Source organism: Ptychodera flava, chromosome 20 (genome assembly GCF_041260155.1).
Source record: "Ptychodera flava strain L36383 chromosome 20, AS_Pfla_20210202, whole genome shotgun sequence".
Lineage (NCBI taxonomy): Eukaryota > Metazoa > Hemichordata > Enteropneusta > Ptychoderidae > Ptychodera > Ptychodera flava.
The window spans coordinates 26,902,310-26,929,774 of NC_091947.1; the positions used below are offsets into that span (position 1 = coordinate 26,902,310).

At 35.4% G+C, this 27,465-nt stretch overlaps 1 protein-coding gene across 41 annotated transcripts in view; it reads left to right on the forward strand.

Moving 5' to 3' along the window:
• The window catches only part of LOC139120453 (myoferlin-like), a 137,903-nt gene that overhangs the window by 25,990 nt on the left and 84,448 nt on the right, over positions 1-27,465 (forward strand). For 38 of the 41 annotated variants that reach the window (XM_070684865.1, XM_070684872.1, XM_070684876.1 and 35 more), the window contains exons 4-9: positions 880-985; positions 5,730-5,802; positions 18,989-19,021; positions 23,577-23,679; positions 24,150-24,399; positions 24,845-25,042. In XM_070684865.1, coding sequence (XP_070540966.1) covers positions 880-985; positions 5,730-5,802; positions 18,989-19,021; positions 23,577-23,679; positions 24,150-24,399; positions 24,845-25,042 — 763 coding nt within the window. The remainder of the gene's footprint in view (positions 1-879; positions 986-5,729; positions 5,803-18,988; positions 19,022-23,576; positions 23,680-24,149; positions 24,400-24,844; positions 25,043-27,465) is intronic. The other 3 variants (XM_070684869.1, XM_070684901.1, XM_070684904.1) reach the window with 1 other exon arrangement.

Consider the following 27,465-nt stretch of genomic DNA (forward strand, 5'->3'; position numbering starts at 1 on the left):
TGATGTCATATAAGTGAACAATAGGTTTACCAGCTGATCGATGACATAAGGGCAAAAGGATACACTTCTGTACTACTTCTGTCAATCTGCATTGTTACCTGTCAAGTCAAATGTACTTTATAGAGAAAAAATCTCACTCAATTGTTCTGAGGTTCAATGTATTATCAGCCACACATGTCACATATTCAATATTTGGCAAACACAAACATTGGTGTGACAGAGTACAAAACAGGACCACTGAGGCAAAATAAAGAAAGAACAATAATTTTATTTTCACAAGACCATATAGCGATGTTAGAGATTTTGAAAAAAGTGAGCATATCTTCCTCATATGGCTGTATGTCCTCCCATTCCACTGGTGTATGTCAATATGTCAATAATGTACAGCTCCCATTGTTGTTGATTAGAAGCCCAGGGTACAGTGTAACATCTATTTGTTGTTTTGGGTGAACTTCCTCAAACTTTCTATGACACAAATGGATAACTTACAAGCGTTTCATTTTCTCACAGAGCAACTTACATTTAAGTGCTTGTATGGCAATGAGATATTTAAAATATAATATAATTATCCTTACCTGATCACCAGTAAACTTCAGGCTGTATTCTGCGGTGCCATTAAGAATTTAAAATCTGTTTGACAAATATTCTCCAGGAATATACAATAAGACTTGTGTATACTTATTGAATGAATTCTACACATATTACCATGAAACACCATTTGTAAATTAATGACATCTTGTAACCATGTGACTGTTATACGGTAGGTATACTGTTACCAATCATAGTGGTAAAATGTTTTGGGCCATCTTCTCCTCTAATACATGTATTATCATAAATACTATGTTTAACTATATTGTCAATATTTTTGTCTTTTAACAGACTGCTTGGAACAGCAAGAGTGCCTCTCAAAGATCTGATCAAATCAAAGAGCAAAGCTACTCATGCCAATGTGAATTTGCTGGATGGCCAGAAACGTGCGACGCAGGTGAGAGTTTGGAAAAGGCTCATTTGAGTCTGCCTTTCATTCTGCAATGGTCGCTTGTCAGTTATCATGTGCTAAACAGCAAGATTATTCCAACTTTAACTGATTATCAATGCAATAGAGGGATTCAATATCCAAGGAAATGTATGCAAGCTAGCAACTTATTCACCAAAAGATTACTTACCCCGAAAATTTGGAAAGCATTTCTGAAATAGCTGAATTGCTTTGTATGCTGACTATTGGCATTGATTAAGTATTTCCTATTTTTTTGGGGGGGGGGGGGAATCAGCGGTTTCCAATTGTTCATCAACAAACTTTGCATGAACGTTTTAATTGTACAACAGAATTATCATATCAGAAATTCTCTGCATCAATTACTGTGCTGTACCTTATCTTTGTTTGTGAAAGTGAGTGGTGGCATGGAACTCATTCTCACACGTTTAGTGTAAGTTATCAGATGATGAATTTTCTCACACCTTCATAGCAAGTTATCAGATAAATATGATCGTCAGTAAATTGGCATTTTAATATTTAATCATATTATAATCCTTTATATCATTTGTCAGTTAAATATCAGAGTAATTATGCCCTTTTGAAGTCATTATCTTCCGGTTTAAATTTTAATCTGAAAAGTTGAACTAAAGTTTGGAGGGCAACTATTTTGGCTTGGATTGCTGTATTGTGTGATTCTACAGTGCTCAAGCCACAATCTGTGTAATGATATGGCCTTTATACAGTTAGACAGCAGGTAAAGAGCTTTAAAAGAGGTTTAAAAATGATTTTTCTGATATGTGTGATTCAGTAATAAATATATATAGGACTCAGGAAGAAAATCCAGGCTAGTTTTATAATGGACCTAATCGAGATATCCAACAGCAACACCCTTACGAAAAATGTTCTATAGAATTCAACAGAATTCTATGGAATCTTGTTTTTCGATAGAGTTCTATAGAACATGGGGCCAAAACTCTGTTAGCTTCTGTGAAACTTTTATAGGGCACAAACATTCACGATAATTTCTCGTGATTATGAATTATTTCTTGTGAATTATTTATGTCCTTCAAAGCTCACAACCAATTAACGATGACACAATCTCCCATGACTTCCACAACAATGGGATTATTCCAAATTATTGCTTTACAGGTCAAAATGGCTAAAGATAGATCCTGCCCAGTTGGCACATGTGCCATCTGGTGTGACTGCTGAGTACAGATTTCTAGTTGCTGTAGTGGGATAAATATAGTCTTATCGGTCTAGGAACAAAACAGACATCTAATGATACCAATGCTTTGATGAGACCTAGTGCATGGTGTACAAAAATAGAATATGGAAAATTGCATGCATGCAAGGGGGGAACAATTTGAATAATTCTGTAGTCATAATAAACATTGCAGTATACTTAGCAAGATCATTAAGATTTATATTTGCTGTGCAGTGTCAATAATATTCTAGAGGTGTTAAGTTTATGCCATTCTCTACCTTGCTTATCATTCCCATAGCAATGCTTCCGACAACATTGTAACTTTTTTAAAAATTAATTCTTTTTTTACTCTAGAATTGACAGGGCTCCAATAAATTTTTGATGATGCTCCTAGTGTATTTCTTGCTCCTGTCAATCTTTAGATTTGGCTCTTTCAGTATTATGTGTTCTATAGGCTTCCACAAACCTAATATTAATCCTCTTTCTGTTGAAATACTAGTAGCGGTGAGCAAATCCGTTTCAAATCCACTAGCCTAGGGTTAGTACGTCGGAAAAAGTACTTGCCCGCCATCAGAATCCACTTGCCCATGGTCAATACAGCCGTAAATTCTGTTCAAGTTATACTGTGAAACTAATCAACCATTATCAGAAGGTGTTGTATGTTGGAAATATTTAATATATCATGGATTACCTACCGGTAGCAATGACAATGCATTTAGTGGAAGTACATGATGTAGAAATTCTCTTTCTCCTCATCAGTTTTCCCAAATGTACAAGTGCTAGCCATAACAGAAAAACTGCTGGCCCATTAGGTCAGGATAGTGGATTTGCTCAGCCCTGACTAGCATATGAATTATTTGTACAATGTGATTCAGTTCTAAGAATCAGTCTTCAAAAGTAGGCTTTGCTCATGGTCACCATTGTTCAGTCATTGTCAGTTTATGACTGCTTTGAAGCCATTTGGTTAAGCTAACCTGCCTTGTTTTCAACATCTTGTACGTTCAGATAGATGATTTGGGAAAAATGGGTATAAAACTACTCACAATGCTTCACAACATGTATAAAACATTTGGATGATCTAAGCCATATCTGCTTTGAGAATGCCCTTTCAGTTTTTCTCATCAGTAGTCTGTATAATCAGGAGGATAATTGACAGAATGAGAAGCATCCTTTTTAGCATTTTACATACTAGTATACTGTGTACGTCCAAATTGTGCTCAACATGAAATTATAGCATGTTTAGTCATGTTTTCTCATTTTTCCATATGCTGTTTCAGTGTGATTGAACCTGCAGTGATGAATGTTTTGTGTTGTTCTGTATTTGTTAAAAAAATACAAGTCCTTAAGTGTGAAGCGAGAAATAAAATTGTGCAATGACTTTGAAATTATCAACAAAGGAAAAGTGCTGTGCAATGTTTAGCTTTAATGTTTAGCTTTAACAATGTTTAACAGCAAACGTCATACTTTCTGCCTAGACACTGTACAACCCTTTAATACCAGTGTTATCGAACAAGTATTTTGACTTTTACAATGAATGAAATATAATGAAGTTTCAGCAGTTCGCTGACATTGAGAAATCAAGCTCTGGCTTGTCACTGAAGTTTTAGTGATTACGTTTCACTAGTCTATCGATATGTCTACTTAGAAATAGAATGAGGTTATATCTAGCAACATGAAAGTCATACAATGTAGAATCCATAGTATTGTTCCCTGTCAAGCCATGGCAAGTGTTAATTACAAAAACACCAAAAGCTGTCAGTTTTGTCTGTTGAACACTTTGATCAAGGATACTTGTATCAATGATTTACAGATACAATGTATTTATACATGCACCTGAAGATTTAACTGTCAGGAGAAGAGTAATGTTGTCGTCATATTGTAAATTATGTAGTTCCATGCAGAATTGTCAGCTTATGTATAAATTGCATGTCACAATTTTATTGCACTTGTTGATATCAGATGCTAGGCTCTGTGAGTGTAAAAAGGTAAAATGTAGGTTTCTCGGGCGACAAATATTTGTCGATCTGTCTTTCTCTCAGAAATTGAATTTCATATAAAATCTAGGGATTCTACTCTTGCAAAAGCTTACATGATTGATATTAACATGACAGACTATTGGTTAATTCAAGGCTGTATTTTTTATACTTGGCTTTGAAGATGTTCATAATAATCTACAGTCTTCCAAGTTAGTGCTTATGAAATTATGATTTGTTGTGTAGAAATATGATTGTTGCACTGAGTTTGATTCCATATCTTCCAACTTGATATTTCATCTCATTTTATTGCCAATTAAAGAGTGTGCATGTTCATAGACAGTCGACAAAGTGACTGTCTATGGTATGTTGTATAGGTTGAGACAGTTGAGAGATAAAAATAGGAGCCAAAGATTTCCTTTTCGCTAATCGAACTTGACTCAGACACAAAGTACATTATGAAAAATGAAAAATCAAGAAAGGCTAGTATGAGCTTTGCACAAAACCAGTGTGTGTCATATACGGAGGCATTTTGTCAGGAATTTACACTTTCATGAATTGCAATGTATATACTTCGAGTTCTTTGTTGGTCAGATTTTCCTAAAATCATAAAAAAATGTCATATCCGGTGATACTCATTATGGCATACCCCATGACTCCTAGGTCATGTATGTAAAATCACAATATTTATGTTCTTGTAAAACAAGCAGTGAGAAAATGTTCATACATATTTATTTACTTGTTTTTGGCAACTTGACCTGAGATCAACACATGAACCTGGCATTAAAAGGGGAAGTCATCCTACCCGTCTTGGGTCATTGCTCTCAAATCAGTTCAAAGGTCATGAGTCTTATCCAGGTCATTATAAACACTGCTTCTGGAATTTGGTTATCAAGTCCCCGCGTCCACTCTACCCTTCAATAGCACTTGACTTGTCCTAGTTTTACCAAGGCAAGACTTCATCTGTCTACTTAGCCTTTAACACTTGAGTTGTGTAACTTGGCATATTCTTTTCCCAACCATTAATTAATATGATGGAAGCATTCCCAAGATTTAAAATCTTCCACCAAATATGAATTGTGAATGGAATTTAAAGTGATAGGCTTATAATGGTCTTACACATTATCACACTCACTGCAGATTACCCTTATTCAATGCTGTGTTTTTGTAAATTACAACAGTCTGGTGAAATGTCATTGGAGTTGCAAAGTCATTCAATAGTGTTTGTACCAACAAATCATACATGTACCTCTAGCTAAGGTTAACTTCACATACATGTAAGGGGAAAGCAGCAATGCATTTACAAAACAATTTTGTACTATTGGTTGAATACCCTGACCCTTTAGTAGTAAAAAAAACCCAGTGTCCAGTGATTGACTTTAATCTGGAACTGGACATAAGCTTATAAAAATCAGAAATTTCAATTTTTGAAATTGTATATTCACTGTATGTTACTTTATGAAATAAAAAAAAAGATTTACAGGGAATGACCAGAGACTACTTTCACCATTTTTTTTTCGGTTCTATAGATTTCTGTTGAATTCGATTCTAATGAATACTGTGTTTGTTTCAGGCCTATATCACCCTTCAGTTGAAATATGACCAACCTAAGAAGGCTGGAATGGGTGACAGTGGTGGTGACGAAGGTAAGCCTGTGCTGTTTTTATGACCGCTTTCATCCACCATTCAATTGCACACAGGTCTGACCACAACATGGCTAACAATAGGGTCACAACAATGCTGTAGTGTTAACCCTTTTGCTGCTTAAACCCCGGTGCGGGGTATAAAAGACCCTAACTCATCGAAAATTCATAATGGCGCTGAGTGACAACTGGCAACAGCAAGGTAGACCGCTCCGTGAAAATCAGCCGAAGCGCCATAATTCTCAAACAAACATTATTGGCATACCATAAACATAGACTGTTTCATAAACACGTAGGCCATACAGGTATCCCCAAAGTTTCACAAAGGCTTTTAAAATCACGACGATTAGGGGAAAAAATCGTTTTCGTAACAAAGGAAATGGCCCCAGGGAACAGTCGTTCCGCGATTCAAACAATTGTCAATCATGCAGTGACGCGAAAAGGTGTAAACTGGTCAAACATTTGCTGTGCATACCAGAATAATTACGATGTAAACAAACCATGTGTACGCTCAGAGTTACATGTATATTTGCGTGCACACAGGATGAAAACTTCGTGGTTGTCATAAACTATTTTACTAACAAGCGTTTATGATGCAATGACATCGCGAAAGTGAGCGAATTTCGGTCGTGACTTAGCAAGAGATGAGTCAGTACCGGTACGATGTATCCTTGCGAAAAGTGCGTACACTGTATTTTACAGAACTGCAGGCAGAGCCCATAGTTTACAATGACATCGAAAACAACTAAATATTAAAGCATGGCGGTAGCCTCCATGATCAATTTGATTACAGTCAGTCAAAGAGAGCCACTTTTTTAAACAGCCCCCCCCCCCCAAATCTACGGCCGAAAGATATACCGGTACGCTACAGTCGCTTTTGATATAAATGCTAGCCCTGAAAACGGCCGTATGGTTTGTACATGTACACGTGTTCTCACAATGACATGTCGTGTTCGGAGGGTTGGTAAGGTTTTGACATACCGGTTGCCCCAGTAACGCTTGGACTTCTGTTATGAGAATTAAACAAAGCTTGTAAAGACATCAAAACAGTATTTGTCAATGTCAGTTCAAGGTGAGCAAGTGAGCGTCGACGCGTCATCACCCGATCTTCTTTGAAAGGCCTAGGCCTATTGATACGTGTGTCCGAGATCGGCTCATTGTATGATTTCGACAAAGGTTGGACTTCAATTTCTTCAATAACGAAGATATCTATGAACCCAGTCCCCGGTTCATCCCACTGCTCCGAAAATAAACATAACTCGTGATCGTGATGAGTTGTCCGGGGACAAAGCAACCGAGCAGCCGACCTCGATCGCTTACAGATATCGTGGTACGCGAGATTCATGGAAATCTCGATCCTTCCGTGATGTAGTGAATTTATTTTTTTATTTTAGCGATCGGTCATGACGTCGCGTCGTTCACCTGTTTCCTACCATTTTCCTGACCGTGTTTCTCAGTCAATGTTTAGATCGGTAATTCGTGATTTCAACATACGAAATTGCCAGCTTCGGATTATTTTTAATGTTTATGTTTATTACTTTCTTGATGATTATTTCCACTACGTACGGCGCCAATTCCGTATGTAGATATGGCGGTCAGTAGCCGAATCATTCTCGAACGATGACCCCAGAACTTCAGTGAATCAACTCAGCAAAAACTTCAGTACATCAACTCAACACGCTCCTGTTTTTAGGAAATTGATATTTTTTCCTTCTTTCTTTTTTCTTTCGCGTATTGCGAAGGCTGTACCTAAGCTTATAGTCAGAGCGTGATTTGAGAGCAAACAGATTACGCAGATAATGCGAACGATAGCAACCGTTACCAACAGACTCATTATGCAGAGCCGTGCCCCAAAACGCCCACCCAAACTTGGCATTAATCCGGATCCGGTCCATTTCGCCCCGGCTTTAAGTTTAAACACAGCCTCTTGTGTTTTCACAATGAAGACGTTCGCCTGTGTTGAGGAAATATGGGTGGTAAAATGTTGAAGCTGTGTTTAAAGATTGTTGGCATGGCCCTGTTCACTTTGTTTACTCAGAGAAGGTGATGTTGCACAGATACAGCACAGTGGTTTTCCATATGTTGCACTCATGTGCCAATATCCAGTATTTTCTCTGTGAAGTTGCTCACCAAAGACAGCATTGTAGTTTTCTGTGTGTTGTTAAGTTGTATTTATGTACCAATATTTTCACTGTGAAGTTGAACATTATATTGCATGTTAGTATTATATGTATCTCATGGTTTTCATGTTCTCATCCAGAACTCAGTTGAATAGTTTTATGTGTCATCAGTACAGGTACAATTGAAATATACACTCGTTGTCTCTAAATTTTCATAACTGTCATATCTAATGATAAGTTGTCACTCAATATCTAGAATTTAGGTAGTACCGGGGTATGTACCTCAAAAGTGAAAGACTTAAAAATGAACCATTATCAAATCAAGACATAAAAATGAGGGGTCATCATGCAAAGTTTGGCACAAGAGAAACAAATACCTAACATTTACCAATATCTCAAATTCAAAATGGCTGCCATCACTGTGTTAACTCTATGGGGAAAAGTGAAAGTTTGGATTTTTGAAAATCCAAAACATCGAAAAGTTTTCATTCTCCAAGGGGTTTAAAATGGACCCCTGAACAAGTGGTAGACCAGAATAGTTTTGGAAATAATTGAGAATGTGAATATCTATCCTTGAGGCACAATCTACCTTAACTAGCCATCCATCAGTTTTGATATGTGACTATCACCAGATTTCTTCAAATTACATTGATTCTTGAAGATTTTATGGGCATGTTGCTTTTTATGGTCTTGGTAAATTATGCAGAATAAACATCTCTCGTGTGTTCTCATTCAAATATGTGGAAGTCATGATTTATCGTTTCTCGGAATTTCTGTGAATATGAAATTTTGAGGTTGGATTATTAAAGTAGGAGTGCCAAATTTTTTGCCTTTCCTGGTTTGCAAATTTTTAGTCATTAAAATTATTACTGTTCATACTTCAACATAAATGTGCGATTTCGAACATGTCGTTCTGTGAGTGTGACAAGATATATTTATAACTCGCAAGGAAGACACAGCAAGGCATATGAGAATTGAAAATCCAATGGCAGGAGTTGTTCTGTTTTGTCTTTAGCCTTTGTTTGTTTTCCCCAATGTTTACACCTTGCAAGGTTGAAGTAGGTGTTGCTTAACCAGCTTGTGTTTCAGTGTAAATGATGTCATGGATGAGAAACTGTAACCATGGAAACTGCCATGGGTCCCATCATTTCTACATCAGCATATCATGTAGGGTACAGTGCCCACTCATATATTAGGTTTCATCAACGATAAGGTGCATGCAAACTGAGTAAAGTCTTGAACAAAGAGAAGTGATGTTGTTAATGAACTGTGTTTTACGACAACTGCCAAAGTCTAGGTCCAGTGCGATACATTTATGACCCCTTCTTAACTCTTAAAGAGCTATGTTTGGCATGCAGAATCAGAAAAACGAATAAAACTACAACAAAAATGGGACACTTGCTAGATATAGGTCAGCTATTGTCAATGTCAGCATATAAATGTTCAAGGACACGTCACATGCTTGAATGTCATGTATCGTGTTGGCTATAAACTGTGAGAGTTTATGGTTGAAAGTTTAGGTACAGCCTCTGCAAAAAATTGTGTATCAGAAGATATGAAAGTAAAATTCACTGAGGAATTGCCCTTCCAAGTATGTTTACTCTGTCACTTTAAGCACCTGGTACCGAACAGACAGCACACGAATGAAAATATTACCTGTATTGGTTTTAAATTATTTTCAAGAACACATGAGAATTCCTCCGAAAATTTATTACCCGAGTGTTCATTGATTCGTGTCTGAATAATCCACGAAGTTAATATTGCTATAAAACTGACAAATGGATTTGTGTGTGTCTGTAATACTCTGCATAAATCCGTCAGGTGTTGTCTGATTCCATGTTTGAACTCATGCTTCCCAATATATTTCCATGTATAGATCCAACTTAACCGTTAAAAAGACAAATGGATTCGTGCCAAACCAATGATGGAAAACAAGTTATTAAACTCGTTCCAAAGTACTCAGTGTAGCTGTACATTACTTTACATTTCTGGGAATCAATTCTAATTTTTTGCAGACGTTGGAATAAGCAGCTGTATCTTTACATTCTAGCATTTTTTAAGTACTGTATTTATATAAATACATACCTACTGATATGTCAGTGTTTCATATAACACGGCTTAAATTATTGACATGTTGAAAGCAAAATCATTTTTTCTGCCAGATATCAGATTTTGACAGCTACTTTTGATATTCCATTTCCAATATTTCAACTCTTCTTGTTGCATGTATACATACCCTTGAAAACAAAGTTTTCTGCAGTTCATGTTTGCTGTATTCAAACATCCTTGTTCTTGTGTTGTCATCTCAGGTTGATTTTGTAAGCTGAAAAAAATTATGATAAAAAAAATTGTTACATCATCTATAGGTAATAAATGAATGGTAGTGCATTCAAGAATTAGCCAAATATTTATAACAACATTTTAAAATTAAGATTTGGTCTTCATCAGATGGTAAGGTTGAGTGTCTAAAAAATGTAAAATCCAATAAAGTTACAGAGTTTGTTAACTCATCTTATGTCTCTTTAAAAAATGTGGGTTTTTTATTTTATTTTTGTTTTCATTTATATGTTTTGAGATGATAAGATCCATTTATTTATATGACAATTACAAAAACCAGGAACATGTACATGTGTGAATAATACAGACACCCTGAAAAATAATTGTAAGTTTGCTGTTCAGAACTATAGGGTATTGGAAAAGTAGGTATATATTGTTCCATGCGGAGTGCATTGTTATTTTTCATATCTTATGGTTTTTAAATTTGAGCCAATGTGAAAAAAAATGCTGATGTGGCAATTTTAGATTAATGTGCTAGATGATCAGAAACAATCCTTTTCTTTGTATGGCCTAATTGTACAAATGGAGAGCACGTTTTATAGCGATGAGTAGATCTCCACATGTCGTAGCTGAATGATTCGTCATGTGTGCGTGGAATCCAGGTGGCCATTCACACTCTCACTGGGAATCCAGATGTTCACTAATTATGAGAATGTTTATTGAATGGCTGGGTCAAATTTAGTAAGTGTTGACGGAATATGCCTTTGGGGATGTCTCTCCGATTCAAGTATTCCGGGACGTTGAGTACATCCGCTGTACAACTGGGATGTCTGGCAGGTTCAAGTACTAAATGCTTTAACGAAATACTTAATATAAAAAGGTTGACCCTATTTAAAGGTGTTGATGGGCAATGTGTCATATAATACATGTCATAGTTCTGTTATCAGTCTAGCCTAAGCATTTACAATTTGTGCGGGCTGTGAAATTACCAAGTACCGGGCACGATTCAACAAATTGAAAAACACTTTTGTTGCATTCAAGAGGTTACCTATTTTTACCATCTCCTATTAATTGTTTTCATTTTCTTAATTATTAATACTGTCTCCCATTAATTTTTTCATTTTCTTAATTATTAATATTAAATATTAAATTTATGTCATAATACTACATACTCTGCTCTGCTTTCTGTCATAATAAATGAATGGATGAGATAAAGTCATTAGCATTCTGCAGGTACACAAATTATAATTCGTGTCTGTCTGATGCATTACTGGAAACAGTATATACATGTACCGGTAATATCTGAGAATGACATTTTCTCATTGTCATCAGAAAAAAATTGTTATTTTTGACATCATGAAATGTTTCTGGCCACTGCAATTTAGCTATGTGTGATGTGATGTATTGGAAACGCACAAGGGGAAAAAAATCGTCAGTTTGATAATTTCTATTATTGAGAGCAGATCTAATCACACTGTATTGGCAAAATGCGTCCCAACTACAGATGTGGTCTGAACAAACGCCATGTGATTCTGTTGAAAACCCAAATGTAGCAGTGCAGTAAAAAATATGCTGACATCAAGAAAGCGGTCACGTGAACAGAAAACATTACAGGAGGTAGTCATCACAGCCAAATTTTGAGTTCTGATCTGAACTCCCGAAGTCACCAAACATTGATACTGAATTCCTGATGAAATTTTCATAGAAAACCAGGATCAGTTGGTTTATCTTTATGCTCCAATGGAGACTCCCATCTATTAGCCTCAATTTCCCCCACTATTAAAAATAGTTCTCTAAAATTCATTAGATGGAGAAGAGATCGTTATAGGTTAATACGGTAATTTACGACAGAATGCTTTGAACAGCTGATTATATGTTATTAATGTTATTCTCTTCTTTGTGATAATGATATTTGAAATTCCAAAAATTTCACAAAGGTAAAATTATTCATATTTTGTGATAATGGGTCGGCCAGTGACACCTTCCACATACCACCTGTCGATATGTCAGAGACGTTTCTGTTTATTAAAATTTGTCGGATATTTTTGTTTCAGAACAATTTTCCACGGACAGATAGGCACCGCACAAATATGCAATGATGGCCTTGTACGTACCTGCTGATCCATAGTTGTAGACAGTCCGACAGAAACTTAGACCAGCTTGCTCTTAATCGCAAATTCATGGGTAATCCACCCACGGTATGCAGGCTGAGTTCAGTGTTGTATCATTGATGTTTAGAAGACCTGAATTATTGCTTTTTTAAGTGAAGAAAATATTGAAAACTACAAATTTGAAGCATGAGAACTCCAACACTTGCCGTAATTTCTCCTGAAAATCATTGCAATTTGTGAAATAATCATCAAAATGGCAAAAATATAAATATGAAAAAAATGAAAATTACTTCTAATTTGATCCTCTGATAAACCGGACAATAGTTGAAGTTGTGGTACCTATTGTTTTGCTACAAAGGTTGGGTAGAGACATGAAAGTGGTGTTTACCCTCATGCAATTTATATAGTGTAGGATTACAGTAATACATGTATGTACCAGTACTATTTGACCAAGGTGTTTGTCTAAATTCATCAGATCGTGTTTGGCATAGACAGATCACTGCCCATGCATGTTATGATGGATGACCACTTATCCCAGGTACATGAAAAAACGCTGAATGTGACGTTGCAGAAAGACTACTTTTGAAATTCTTCAACACACACGTACTGAAAGGAAGGTATACACAGGGTTGTTTTTGTTTTTTTTTCGTGCATACTCCGCTGATTAATTGGTTGTGGTGGCAAAATATAAAACATTAAAATTTTGTGCGTCATTTCGTTAATCTCTAGTGGATTTGCAAAATGGAGGGATGACTCATTTTGTAACAGATGTAGTTGTGTCATGGTTGTGTATTGTTCGACTCAATTTGAACATTTTAAACGTAATTTGTCATGAGTAAACAGATCAGATAAAAGCGGATGTCTTCAATTGTAGAGGATAAAATATAAGCTAAGGTCACGGAATTTCATCTGTGGTTGATACGTAATTCAGCACCCAATGATGAGAATGAACATTTAAAATATTAGCTGCAGCGCTTCAAATCGTGTAAATGGGCAAATATATTTCAGTGACTGATTCTTTTCAATGTTAATTAATATATTGTTTGTTATTTGTGGCATGATGCAATTTTACCATGTGTTGTCTTACATCACAAAGATGTTGTGTATATAGGGTTAAGTTCTATATTCACACAGATGGTATCAATAATATTTGTACCTATATGCATTAATTTGGCTTTTGAAAGAACTGGCAGAGTTTCTGAATGTCTTTTCAATGTAAACTTCTTTCAACATTGAGAGGGGATCAACCCAAAGTCAGCTTGGATGACAAGTATACATATTAAATCTATCATCATGGATTTATCTGTGTTGACGTCAGAAAAAATTTATCGACTATTTGAGGTAGTTCGCGCCTCAAAAGTGAAAGACTTCAACTTTTGCTCAGACTTTCCTGAGTGAAACTTTCAACCATTCTCTTACCAAATCAACAATAAAATCAGGGGTCACCATGCAAAGTTTTGAGCCAGCAAAACAAATTACCCAATATTTTGCTATATTTGAAATTCAAAATGGCCGCCATTCTTGTGTCAACGTCTATGGGAGAAATTTAAATTTGGATTTTCGAAAAATAAGCCAATAAAAGTTTTTCTTTCTGAAAGAGCTTTAAAATGAACCCTACAAGTGGTAGATCAGAAAAGAATTGTAGAAATTTGAGAGTCTGACCATCTGTCCCCGAGGCGTGTTCTACTTAAAGCTAATTTTTAGCTCCGCTGTCAGCGACGCGGAGCTTATCAAATAGGTTGATTTTCCGTCGTCGTCCGTCGTCGTCCGTCGTCGTCGTCGTCGTCGTCCGTCGTCGTCCGTCGTCGTCCGTCAACAATTGCCTTCTCCTCTGAAACCGCAAGTCCAATTGCTTTGAAATTTTATATGCAGTTCACTTAAGGTGACCTCACTTCAGTTTGTTAAAATCGTGGTGAAATTTGCATATTTGTATTTTTGGGGCATTTTTTGGTGTTTTTGGTAAAAAAATCTTCTTCTCTGAAATCGCTCGTCCGATTGCTTTGAAATTTGATATGCAGTTTGCTTAGGGTGACTTCAGTCAGATTTGTTCAAATCGTGGCGAAATTTGCATATTTGTATTTTTAAGGCAATTTTTGTCATTTCTGGTAAAAAAATCTTTAAAAATCTTCTTCTTCAAAACTGCCAGTCAGATAGCTTTGATATTTGGTACATAGGTGCCTAGGGATGATCTATTTCAGATTTGTTCAAATTGTGCAGAAATATGCAAATTTGCTTTTTTAAGGCAATTTTTGCCATTTTTGGTCAAAAAATTTATTTCTCAAAAAGTACTGGTCTGATAGTTTTGAAATTTGGTATACAGGTTTCTATCGATGAACAAAGTAATATGTATTGAATTTCTGATGAAATCTGTAATTTTGTATTTTTGGGGCAATTTTTGCCATTTTGGTCAAAAAATGTGTATTTCCAAAACTACTCATCTGATAGCTTTGAAATTTGGTATACAGGTTCCTACAGATTAACTAAATGATAGTTATTGAAATTATGATGAAATCTACAATTTTGTAATTTTGGGGCAATTTTTACCATTTTTGGTCAAAAAATGTGTATTTCCAAAACTACTCATCCGATAGCTTTGAAATTTGGTGTACAGGTTCCTACAGATGAACTAAATGATAATTATTGAAATTATGATGAAATCTGCAATTTTGTAATTTTGGGGCAATTTTTGCCATTTTTGGTCAAAACATGTGTTTCTCAAAAGTACTGGTCTGATAGTTTTGAAATTTTGTATGCAGGTTTTACAGATGAGCTAAGTAATATATATTGAATTTCTGATGAAATCTGTAATTTTGTATTTTTGGGGCAATTTTTGCCATTTTTGGTCAAAAAATGTGTATATTCAAAACTACTCATCTGATAGCTTTGAAATTTGGTATACAGGTTTCCATAGATGAACTAAATGATATTTATTGAAATAATGATGAAATCTGCAATTTTGAATTTTTGGGGCAATTTTTCCTATTTTTGGTCAAAAAATGTGTTTCTCAAAAAGTACTTGTCTAACAGCTTTGAAATTTGGTATACAGGTTTCTATAGATGAACTAAATTTGATCTTTTGAAATTATGATGAAATCTGCAATTTTTACTTTTGGGGGCAATTGTTGCCATTTTGGTCAAAAAATTTATTCTCAAAAACTACTCATCAGATAGCTTTGGTTGACATGTTCTTAGGGATGATCCTATGTGATATATTCAAAGTATGATGAAATCTTGAATTGCACTTTTTTCTGGCCACTGCATCGAGCTATCAAAGATTTCCACCCTTCTTCATCAACATGTGTAAAAAATAGTTATTCTCTACATAAATACAGCGGAGCTATATCGGCCGCTAGGTCGCTTAAAAAGTTTATCAACTATTGTACCTGCAGGCCTCACTCATAATGCTCAGTCAGTCTTATTGGTGTCATTAAAATTCTGCCACCTATGTCTCAAAGATAACAAAAAGTGTCACAAGTTTGATAAAATTTGATGATAACGTTCCAGTGAAAGGAGACCAAGGTATGATGCAAAGGTATTTGAACACAAACTAGGGTTTCATCCTAGGGTTTTACTCAGTATTGTTTTATTAATGTGACATTTTTTAGTGATGAAGATAGGCCATCAAGCTGTAATATTGCTTGTCAAAGATCTACATCTCGTGGAAAGAGTGTTGAAACATTAAAATTTGATGTTTTAATTAAGGAGTGGCACATATTTCACATGAATGGAGAGGAGACCTAATTGCTAAGCTCTGCATCCAGTTATGGTCATCTCAGGGCGAAGTCGCATAGGATTGCAAATTGAAGATTTGAGAAACACGCATTTTAAATCCTGTGAAGGGCCCAGCAAGAACTAGTATTGTTAGTTATTTTCATCAGTGTGAAATGAAGAGGTAAAAACCCACAAATTTTTGTCATCTTTACATTGAACTACGGCTGGCTGAATCAATAGATAATTAGATGCTTTTAAATTCACTTCCCGTTTGATGAAAGATTTATTTGGCAAGTGCTTTGAATTGTAACTGTAAAGATTGCCTGCTTTGGATTTCATCCAGTCACAGAAAAGGAACATATATCATGAAAAACTGAAAACTGCTGGGTTATAATCAGGGATTATTTCTGGTTGAATGTCTGTCAACATTATCTTGAAACACTTCTAAAGTTTGGCTTTCTATGGTAAGCCAATAAATGATTTACCACCGACTGAAGAGAGGACTTTCTCTTTGATTCAAGATATACTTCCGTATTCCATGTATTTGTATTAGTGCTGGGCTGACTCCAGGAAATTTTAATAAATTCTTAAAATGCCTGAAAGAGTTCTGAAATCTTAAAAGTTAGAGTGGATATAGTGATTGTCATTATGAACATTTTGTAAAAAAGTGAAATTGGGTTAGGATTTCAAAATGCTTAAAATTGAGGGTAGGGTTATTTTAAACAGAAAGACTTTTGTTAAAAGATTCACTCATTGCTACCATGATAGTCAGACTACAGGGTATCCTTTGTTATATGAAGTACAAAGAAAGTCTTGTACGCTGACCTCGTAAAAGATTTTGTGACCTGAAGGTATAAGTAGAGCATATTGTGTGAGGGGGATATGCCAAATGGTCAGTAGAGAGTGTGCCGTATGCATGTGTGGTCGACATATAAGCAATATAATACTGTTGATTTTTGAAGTGGTAAGCCATATATATCACAATATTGGAAAAGAGTGTAATGACCAGATTAAAACCATTAAACAAACACTCAGATTTATATCGGATTGTGCAGTTGTGTGCACCGGCTTGAAAGGTATTTATTGTCAAGCTTTATTTCCACAGAGAGTAATATTTTAAACGTAAACATCAGTGTCTATGAGTTGTACTCAAATTTTTCCTTTTAAAGCATACTTTGTATTTGAATTGTGTCTTGATTGTTGATAATCTCAAATTCATGTTTAACAGATTATGTTTTAACCTTGTCAAAAAGTCTTAATTGATGAGAAGCCATGGCTATGATTGACATCTTCAGTGAGTCAGTACAGGCATCTTGTTTTCACCTGAAACCATTGCTTTATATTGTAGCAACAGTCCAAGACTAGATTGTTCTATTGCATATCTGTGTGTTGTAGTATTTCATGCAGAAAGCTTCAGAAAACTTTATACTATCTTTAACTGCTACATTGTATATTGCAATATATTGAATTATTCTAACAACTAGCAGATGCAAATGTGTTCTTGCCTTTGTTGTGTGAGAAATCTTTTCACCTGTGACGTGTTGACCAATATTGTAGTTATAGACCAATACATTTATTAAAGCCTGCATGTAGACATTTCTGATTAAATTGGTGTGTGCTGCCAAATTGTAATTTTATTGTTTCATTGCTGGTGGATTGTAACTGGAGGGTAGCATTCTTTGGTAGAAAATTCCTTGGCCTGACAACGTCAAAAATGTCAATTGTTTGTTTCCTGTTGTGAAGATTAGTGTGATTGGTCAAGGTTTAGACTTCCTCTCTGAATATGGCAAACCCGTCAACAGGGCTGTTCCTATTGATGCAATTGTTTCTCATTAATATGCGAAAAGAAATATTCACCAGCATTATCTAAGATTTCGCTTTTGAAATTACACTTGTAAAAATAAGTGAAAAAACACTTACTTAGTATTAGGCAACTGCTAGTGTAACAATAAATACTAGAAGACACATTTAAGGCTCAGACTGCAAGCTTTAACAGTGGCTGCACATGCAACATGTCCGATGTCGCATGTGTGCAGCTACATGTATATTAGGTTACAAACCTGTAACCACAAAAATGCTATTCAGTTTTGCAGCTTCTGTACCATTAATGTTCAAACAGAACAAGTTTATTTTGTGATAAAATTTCATAGCTTGCTGTAAAAGAGTGTCTTTGTATTGAAAGGGGTGGATAGGTACCTTGATGAACATGATGAATGACCTTATCCTAATATGGCTGCCAAAGAAATCAAAGTGAGGCTGACACTTTGTAACCATGGTGACTGCCACCTGTAAGAATGTTACATACTCAATATTTTTGGGTCAAAATGGGTCATTCTGGATAACATGATGTATTTGAAAAATGTCACATCTGGTTTATGTTTATGAACACACATGTATGTATATGTAAATATAAATATAGATAGATTGTATTGTTTATCCTCATGAAATACTAAATATGCTGTGGCAGGAATTATTGTGTTACCATCAAATGTGATGTAAGAAATGTTAACGATTTCATGAAAATGGATATTCGAACACTTTAAGGTTTCACACTCAGCCCTTCCATTAGTGTACATGCACATGATGAATGTGAAACGGTTTGTGGTATAAACTGCTGCATGTCACACTGTGGCTGCCCTAGTTTGAAATGCCATGGAATAAAAATTAATTTGAATTAATTAAAAAAAAATCTTTTAGTGCAAGATGTGAGGTGGATTAGTATTCATTTATGCAAATTGTATTAATGAGCATTGTTACAGTATTCAAATGTTATGCTAATGTGAAATATTCATGTACCTCACATCTTGCATTGTATAGAAACTTTACTGAGTTCAAGAGTGAATAGTTCTGTGAGTGTGTGGCTCATTGTCAAAGCTGTCATTCTTTGAAAATGCATACATAATGGCCAGGATCTAAGGTTGAAGAGCCATATGTGTTTTAAATAAATGTACTCTCTTTCTGTTTATATAGATGATGGAGGCGTGACCGTGATAGGCGATGATGGTATAAATTATCTTTATATGACCCTATTCTTCACCCAAACCCTTTTGTTTTTATAGCTCCGCTGTCAGTGACTCGTAGCTTATCAAATACGTGGTTGTCTGTCGTCGTCTGGTACATATCTAAAACTATTTGTCGAATCAAGTTTGGTTTGTAAATTTACAGGAATGACCTCATTTATTGTTTTAATGATGATGAAATTTGCATATGCAAATTATTTGGGCTAGATTTTCATTTTTTTATCAGTACATTATTTCCTCCAAAACCACTTGTTTTAGAACTTTGAAATTCATTATTTGGTTTTTTAAGGATACCTGCATTAAGGTCACTGTCATAATTATTTGGCATTAAAAATTACAAATTCGTTCATTATGCTATAAGTGAATACCACAATCTGCAGTCTGCACTACATTACGTAACATAACAGAATGTATAATTGGAGAAAGCTCCCTCTACACTAGCAGAGGGGAGGACACTCAATCTGTGTCAAAAAAGAAGCAATTTTCTCCAACCAAGTCAGTTTACTTTGAACTTGATTTTGGAGTGATAGGCAGCAATTCTATCGTTGCTCTTTACAGCAAAAACTAACAGCGGGGCTATATCGGCCGCTTGGTCACTTTGTTTAACTTGTATTGGTAGTTGTAGCTCTGCTGACCTCATTTGCTCATGCATATCATTCAACGATTTAATTTCATTTTTCTCAGACCTTTTAATTTCAGTTGTAATAACTTCTACTAACCCCAGTGTCTTCCTCCCCGAAGCTACAGCCACTGTTTCACCTAAGTTTTGTCCTTTCTGTAATTTTAACACTTAACTTTATTTTTGCTTGATTCAGCCTTTATGATTGTATTATTTGTGAAGTAGTTCTAGATTGCGTATGACTTTTGGTGCTGTTTGTGTTATTTATGGGACTCATAATAACATGATCTCTGCTTCATATTCATAAAACATACAAATATTAAAAATAATAATGTGGAAAGACTAGCAATTTATTGGTGTTTGCGTAACAAATGATTCAATACAAATGGACCCTTAAATATATGCCATTGAATGGGTTGTGATTGACTCAGTATGTGCTTTACAAAATGTGAAACTGACATTTTTATGTCACGTTATTGTGATGTTATGACTTCTATGCTGTAACAACCTGGAAAATTGTTTTTAAAATCAATGTTTATGTTTCTGTTTCCTGATAAAGTGCATATTCCAAAGATTGTCCCATTCTGAAATACAGCAGACAGCACCAAGTCATATTATCTATGTTTTGTGTTGTCTTTGTACCTGTCACACTTACACACGTTTGCCTAGCAATTGATATTTAAGCTAAAAGTTTTTGTCAGTCAAGTTTTGCAAGCTATCATGCAAAGAGCAATGCCACTACTAACCACATGTACAAAGAGCTTTAAAGGTAACTGCTCTGAAAGTTTACCATGCACGCTGCTGGCACAGCCATCTCATCAGTATTGTAATTTTAAGTCTAGACTTTGGAGTTCTACGAAAGATCATTGGATTAATTTATCATTTAGTACATTATAGTTTCATTGATGATATGGTGTTTGTGTGCAACAGTACTGGTCAAATTGTTGAGCTGGTGTTTTTATTGAAAACTTATTATTCGGAAGTGATTGGAATGATTTCAGTCACAGATTTTTCAAACAAGTTCTTTTCTAGTCCTGTTTCAAAAGCATGTCGACAAAGAGAACTCAATTTACCTTCATTGAAGTGCCAGTAATGTTAACTTTTGATAATTTGACAAATGACCAATACTTGTCAATGAATGAATAATTAAAAACCCTGACCTTGGTGTTTGGTATAGACCAAAAATAAAGCAAAGTCATAGAATTGCCATCAGTAAAATAAACAGACTTTCACAATACTAGAACACAAGCAAATCAAACTGCTCCACACTGCTTTCACTATTATGATAGTATAGTCAAATTAACATGCACTTTATTTTGATGTATTAAAGTTAAATTGTATAAATAAGTGTTTCTATATGAGATCAACATGGTTTACTATATATTATTTATCGTCTAAAGTGTCGCTGTGTACTTTTGATCTGTGGTTTATCATCTCCAGTTTTATTTTGATACTAAAACAAAAATTCCACTTCTTTCACATTTTCTCTGGTTAATATTGTACCTACAGGGACAGGTATGACATTTTGTTCAGTATTATTTTCACCAAATATTTGTCATGGCAAAGTTGTTTTAGTATTTATTGCCATCACCTTTGAACTCTGAACTTTGTGAAGGTCAACAACTATGTATCTCCCAGAACCTCTGAGAATGATGCCTTCTGCATGTTCCTTCCATGTTTTAAAAACAACCCAATCATCTTAGACACTTTTCCTGACTGGCATACCTTGAACACAATGTTTACAGAACCCTAAATATTTACATGTGACTTTTATAGTTCATAGCTTTTGTTAAAAGTTAGAACACTCCAAGCTCAGACACCATTTATTTTTGTGTAGGTTTAGAAATTTAAAACATTTCTATAAAGGATTTGAATCTTCTAAAAATGACACTGTTTGAAACGAAAGTTGGCTCTTTCCATCTGATATGGACTTGGTCTTTGCAGTGTATAGTAGCTTTATGTGTTCAGAAGCGCACTGTGGAGAACTTTTCTATTATGCATGTTTTCTGTGAGTCAGCTACAGTGTATTTAAGTATTACAGCTGCATAGTATAAGTTGGTGTTCAGGACACTAGATCAGTGTGCGCATTGTCGTATCGATAACTACTATGGGTAGAGCTGTAAAGACACACCGCTGTGCAGCAACTGTTCATGCACAAGTGATAGCCAGGCCAACAGACCAACATATCACAATGATAGTTTTGATTTCAATATTAACATTTCTGTGCATGCTTTAACTTTTACCTCATTTCAATATAGTAAATTTGTATTAATACCCTGCAGTGTTAACATGAAATACAAAATCATAGTTTCTCCAAATTTCCACAAGCATTGATCATATAATAATAATAAAATCTTGCATTATTGCCAGTACTTATGCCAGTGTCTACTTATTAATATTTGCATGGGCAAGTCTGCTAACATTCCCCAATGATCCAAACTTTATATATGCATAGCTTTCTATGCGTTCTATTTCTGTCATGCTTTTGACTTACTTCTGATAAATTCCTCCAAGATGTTGCCTTCTCATCTCAAAGTCTTTTACACTACCTCTAGAATTTCTAAACCTTCTACTGCAATTTATAAATGTCACTGAGTTGTCAGTTCAAAGAGGAAAAAAGTTTTTCAACAACACAACTCTAATCACCAGACAGTGACTTCTGTACAGCAATACTTCATAACCCATTAGAGCTTAAAGCTCCCAGTGTAATTTGGATATGTATACCCTAATGATGGACTGTAAACAATGAGGTTCGGGGAATACATAGTGATTATTTGTTTCTTTAACATTTGTTTCACCAAATTATGCTTTTCAAATAGTTTTGTAAAGCTTTTCATTGCTCTCCATCAATACTTGGTCTACTTTTGCCTAATATATCGATCAAATCACAAAAGTAGTGAGTAGTATTTTAGTTCTCAGCACTTATTCTGTGCACACACAATGTAACAATAAAGGCATAAAAATAGTTTTGATATGAATAAAGTACATTCTAAATTGAACAGAATTTTTATAAAATCAAAATTTACTGTCCATAAAATCTGTACTTTTTAATGTAATTTATAGACTGTCCTCAGTCTGTTGTGTTTCCTGTGCCTGAAGTACTGAGGTAGCCAGTGCTTAGGCAGATTTTGTAGAATAATATTACATTGTAATTACATGTATGGGCTTTTAGCCTGTTGTTGAGAGTCACAAGGCAAGTGCCGAAATTAACCCTTTGAGTGCCAAAGTCAATTTCTGTCACCTTTAAAAATATTTCCCGGTCAATTTTTTCAGATTTTTTCCAAAATTTTGATGAAAAGCTGTAACCGATGAAATGTGATGTCCATTTTGTTCAATATTGTCAAAAAAAAAGTCGGTAAAATGTTGAACTAAAATTTTGGTGGGAAAAATTACAGTGCTCAAAGAGTTAAGGCATGAGCTTGTGAAACAATGGAACCACAACAATTCACACAATCGGCTGTTGACAGTCTGTGTAATTTATTGATGTATAGGTGCCTGCAGTACATAACACATTGCTGTATATAAACCAAGGCTTGGTAATTAATAATACTATTGAAAGGAAACCTTATTTCTTTTTATATGAAATGCAAAACATGCATCGTCATCACAAACTGGACAATTCTTTACAGGCATTTGCATCAATTCGTTCATCTGCTTCCCACCAGGCCTCCCAAGTTGTTGATCATTTGTCAAATCATGGTCTGTGTCCTCTTACAGTAAACAGACCATTCTGGTATGACAGATGATATGTTATACAACAATCACTTGCTTAGGGAGACACCACCACACCAGTACTAATATTCTGATGTGCGTTTTGTTTTCTCATTTTTCCTTCCCTTTCTGTTTTCTCATCTTTCTTTTGCCTTTCTTTTTACTTGAGGAGTTTCTGACTTTAATATTTTTCTTTTTGAAATGACAGTGGACAGTGATTCAGATATGGGAGGAGGTGATGAGACTGATGATGGTGGTGGTGGTGGCGGAGGCGGCGGCGGCGGAATTGTTAGTGGTTCTGCCGGCGGAAGGTAAGTGTCCAAAAGCAAAGAGACTCAAGTGTTTTGTACGCGACTCCATTGTATATGCTGAAATATCCCCCATGTGTGAGCACGCTCATGCAATTTCAGTAAGTTATCGATCGGATTCAAACTCGCAGTGTATGACGCCTGTGGTCACCGAGCGAAAACATCAGCAGTCAAAATTCCTCAGCTAAATCCCCACTTTTATAAGGAGTGGTTCAATAACCAAGCTACATTGTAAGTTGTTAGAATTTCTGCGAGATCATTAGTTGAAAATTTGTGTTGTTCACTTATTCAGTTGCAGACCGGAAGATTTTATCAATACTGATCATCCCACAGTTAGCAGCACTGCTTTTCATGTAAACATTTTTGAAAAAAGCGCCACATTTTATTCTCTTCAGTTGCCAAGTAACAATGCAAATTTTTAGTTTGAAAGTAACGACTAACATTTTCTTGTCATCATCCCGCAACCCCTCCAGAAAGAGAAGCAAGCTTCAGAGGAAAGAACTCTCCACAAAACCGCAAGATTTTCAAGTTAGAGTGAAAGTGTGGGAGGCTCGTCAGTTGCAGGGAGCCAACATCCATCCAGTGTGTAAGGTATCGGTGGCTGGACAGACCAAGATGACCAGAGTTAAGCATTCCACAAACACGCCAGTCTGGCAGGAAATCTTCTTCTTCAACTACAACATGAGTCCGGCAGAGCTGTTTGACGAGGTCATACTCATACAGGTATAAATTATTAGTGTAACCTCGTTCACACAACACATTTTGTGGATTTCATCAAAATTGCTAACACAGTACATGGTCAAGGAGTGACTGACAGTAAAACATAAAGATGCCAGTTATCGAAAGATTTATCATCCTAGTCAATTTGTGCAAAGTGTGAACAAGTAATTGAGAATAGAATTAAAAAGTTCGGCTTGTCAACAAGTATGGAACTCAATTACTACCACAATCTGTAAGGCAAGAAATTTATTAGGAAATGCAATGCAATTTATTTCTACCCAAAGATATTTATCCCCTAGTTCAATTGTCAACACACCATGCCTCTTCTGCCCATAGCTGTCAATATTGTGATTCAGTGTGTAAATACATGTGAGGAAGGAGTACTATAATGGTTAAAATTCGTTCAGCTATGTAAAAAGTGTATGGTTTGTTTCCTTTTCCATCCCAGGTCTTCAATTCCAGAAAGTTGCGCAGTGACGCCCTGATTGGCAGTTTCAACTTTGACATCGGAATGGTCTACGAAGCAGAAGATCACTGTTTCCGCAACAAGTGGCTGCTGATGACTGGGACTGATGAGGCTCAGGCTGGGGTCAAAGGTTACATCAAAATCAGCGTGTGCGTCCTGGGAGCAGGAGACGAGGCACCTGTAAGTGAATGATAAACGCTGCGTTTGTACTTTGCATGTCGGTTTTTCAAGTTGATTTCCTGTGTTGACTGCTGTTTCTGACTGTGCAAATGAACTAGGGATGACACCAGCTGCTTGTAATCAGTTTGTATATTCTAAACATTATCTGATAATATAAAGAAAACTCTGATAATATCGTGCCTATCAATAATAAACAAAGCTTATTGTGAATGCAAATGCTTTATGAATGATGTATATATCAAAGAATATGATAAATATGCTGTTGATGATGAATTTGCTGTAGTATAAGTTATGGCAATTAAATAACCACTGCTGATTACGTTATCATGTTTTCACGATATTAATGCATTTTTTTGCTTTCGTTTACTTGGTAGCATGATAGTTAAGGAATGAACTGTCAACATGTGTGTTATCTGTTAACGCTGTGATGCTGCATTGAAATGTTACTTGTGCTGTATGTCTCGGTGTCTGTGTTACAGAATGATGCATGTCTAAGCATGGAGCATGTGGTTGTTTGTTGTGGTTGTATAAAAACTATCATGGAATAATTTTGTTGTTGTGTTCTACTAGTGATACAAAGGGACAAAAGCTATAAATTTTGACAGCATTTTCATCCGTTTTACACAAATTACTAGTCTTGCCAATATAGTGTATCATGTAAATTTGCAATGTTTTAATTTAATACCCATGATTAAGAAATTTCAGTCCAGACAAGAATCCAGTTATCAACAATAGCAGTAAACGTATTGTGTGCATACAGATAGTGTTGGCAAGATGAACATAGGGCTGTTTGACGAGGTTTTTGGAGTGGAACAAGAAACTTTTTCACACAAAACAAACATAATGTAAAATACACCAAAAATGTCATTGTATGTTGGTTTTACTGTATTTGTTCATATGTTGTAGCTGTTTTCTTTTGCTGCCTGATTTAGTCAAAATCCATACTTTCAAAATGATGTTATTCTCTTTATATGAAAAACTGCATGAAAAGCTGTTGCTCTTTGCAAATTATTAAGGACATACTTTTCAAAAGGAAAAAAAATTGTATGAGAGTGAGGTTACATACAAGAAAAGCAAACCCTGTATAAATTTGAAGTCCTACATCTAAAATTAAAATGTCATCTGCCAATATGACAGGATTGGTAAACGTCACTGACATTTTTCATGTCATTTATAGTGGTGTGAGATGTCCCCAGTGGGTGTGTGTTTATGTATTTGAATATGCATTAATTATGGTAACATCAGTTTGTGATGTATTCAGTGGTTGTTGTGTTGGTGTAATATTTATGCGTTCTGTGTTTTATCTGTGTGTAAGGTATTACTGTGGAATATTTTGTAACCCATTTACAATGTATTGTCACAATATCAAGTGCATGATAGTGTATGCATGACGCTGTTACAGTGGTGTCGAATTTCATGGGATTCTCGTGAGCATTTGTTGCATCCCAGGTGTTGATAATTTTTGTTTTATTTTCCTTTATTTCATTGATTTTCAACCAATTATTTTTTCCCATTCCTGGAAACCCAATCAATGTGATGCATTTTTCGTCCTGGCGTTAATGTCTGCTGTTGATGCTGTAATATGATTTGATGTTTTCCCAAAGTCCCGGGTATGTTCCCAACAAAAAAAAAGATTTTCACTGCTGTTGCCATTGCATTTCTGTTTATTTTTACATGACTGAATCGGGCTGTATGCGAGCTATTTAAGAAGTATTTCTCTTGTTTTTACATGTGTAAATTTTATATTTGCACATGCCTATCATAATGTGAAACATTAACTTTATACCATTTGCTACGTTGCAAATATTTGGCTTTTCTCTCTCTGCTATTTACCGGAGTCACAGAAATTTTGCATTCGTTCAGGAATTCAACTACCTGGAGTTTGAAACTTTGTCAACATAAAATTGAAGAAAATATTCCATATTTTTGCTGTGATATTATAAACACTGGGAACTGAATACAATATCCTGCATTTCTTCTCTGATTGTTTGTACTTTACTGATTATGAAAGCTGTGAAAAAAATTCATAATTAACCCCTTTCACCACATGGTTGGTCCAAACCCATTGTTATCAATGGTAAGTTTGGACCTCTATACAGGGAATCGGGGGTGAAAAGATTAATAGCCCTGTAATGAATGCAAGAATTTAGTTCTGAAACTGCAAGAAGGTAATAATCCGTGTATCTGACCCATTCTGACGAAGCATAAATTGGCAGCGAGTCAGAAAGCAGAGAATGAAAGTTTACCTTAGTCGGTACTTGATATATTATCATACCAGCTTGTTTAAGTTTCAATGCCCGTATTATTTTTCCGGGAATAAAATCACTTAAATAGGATTAGTGGACAAGGAAGCGATGACTAACAGTGATCCTGGTACATCAGTGTTACCTAGCGTAGACTCTCCTAATTTATGACTCTGTGAA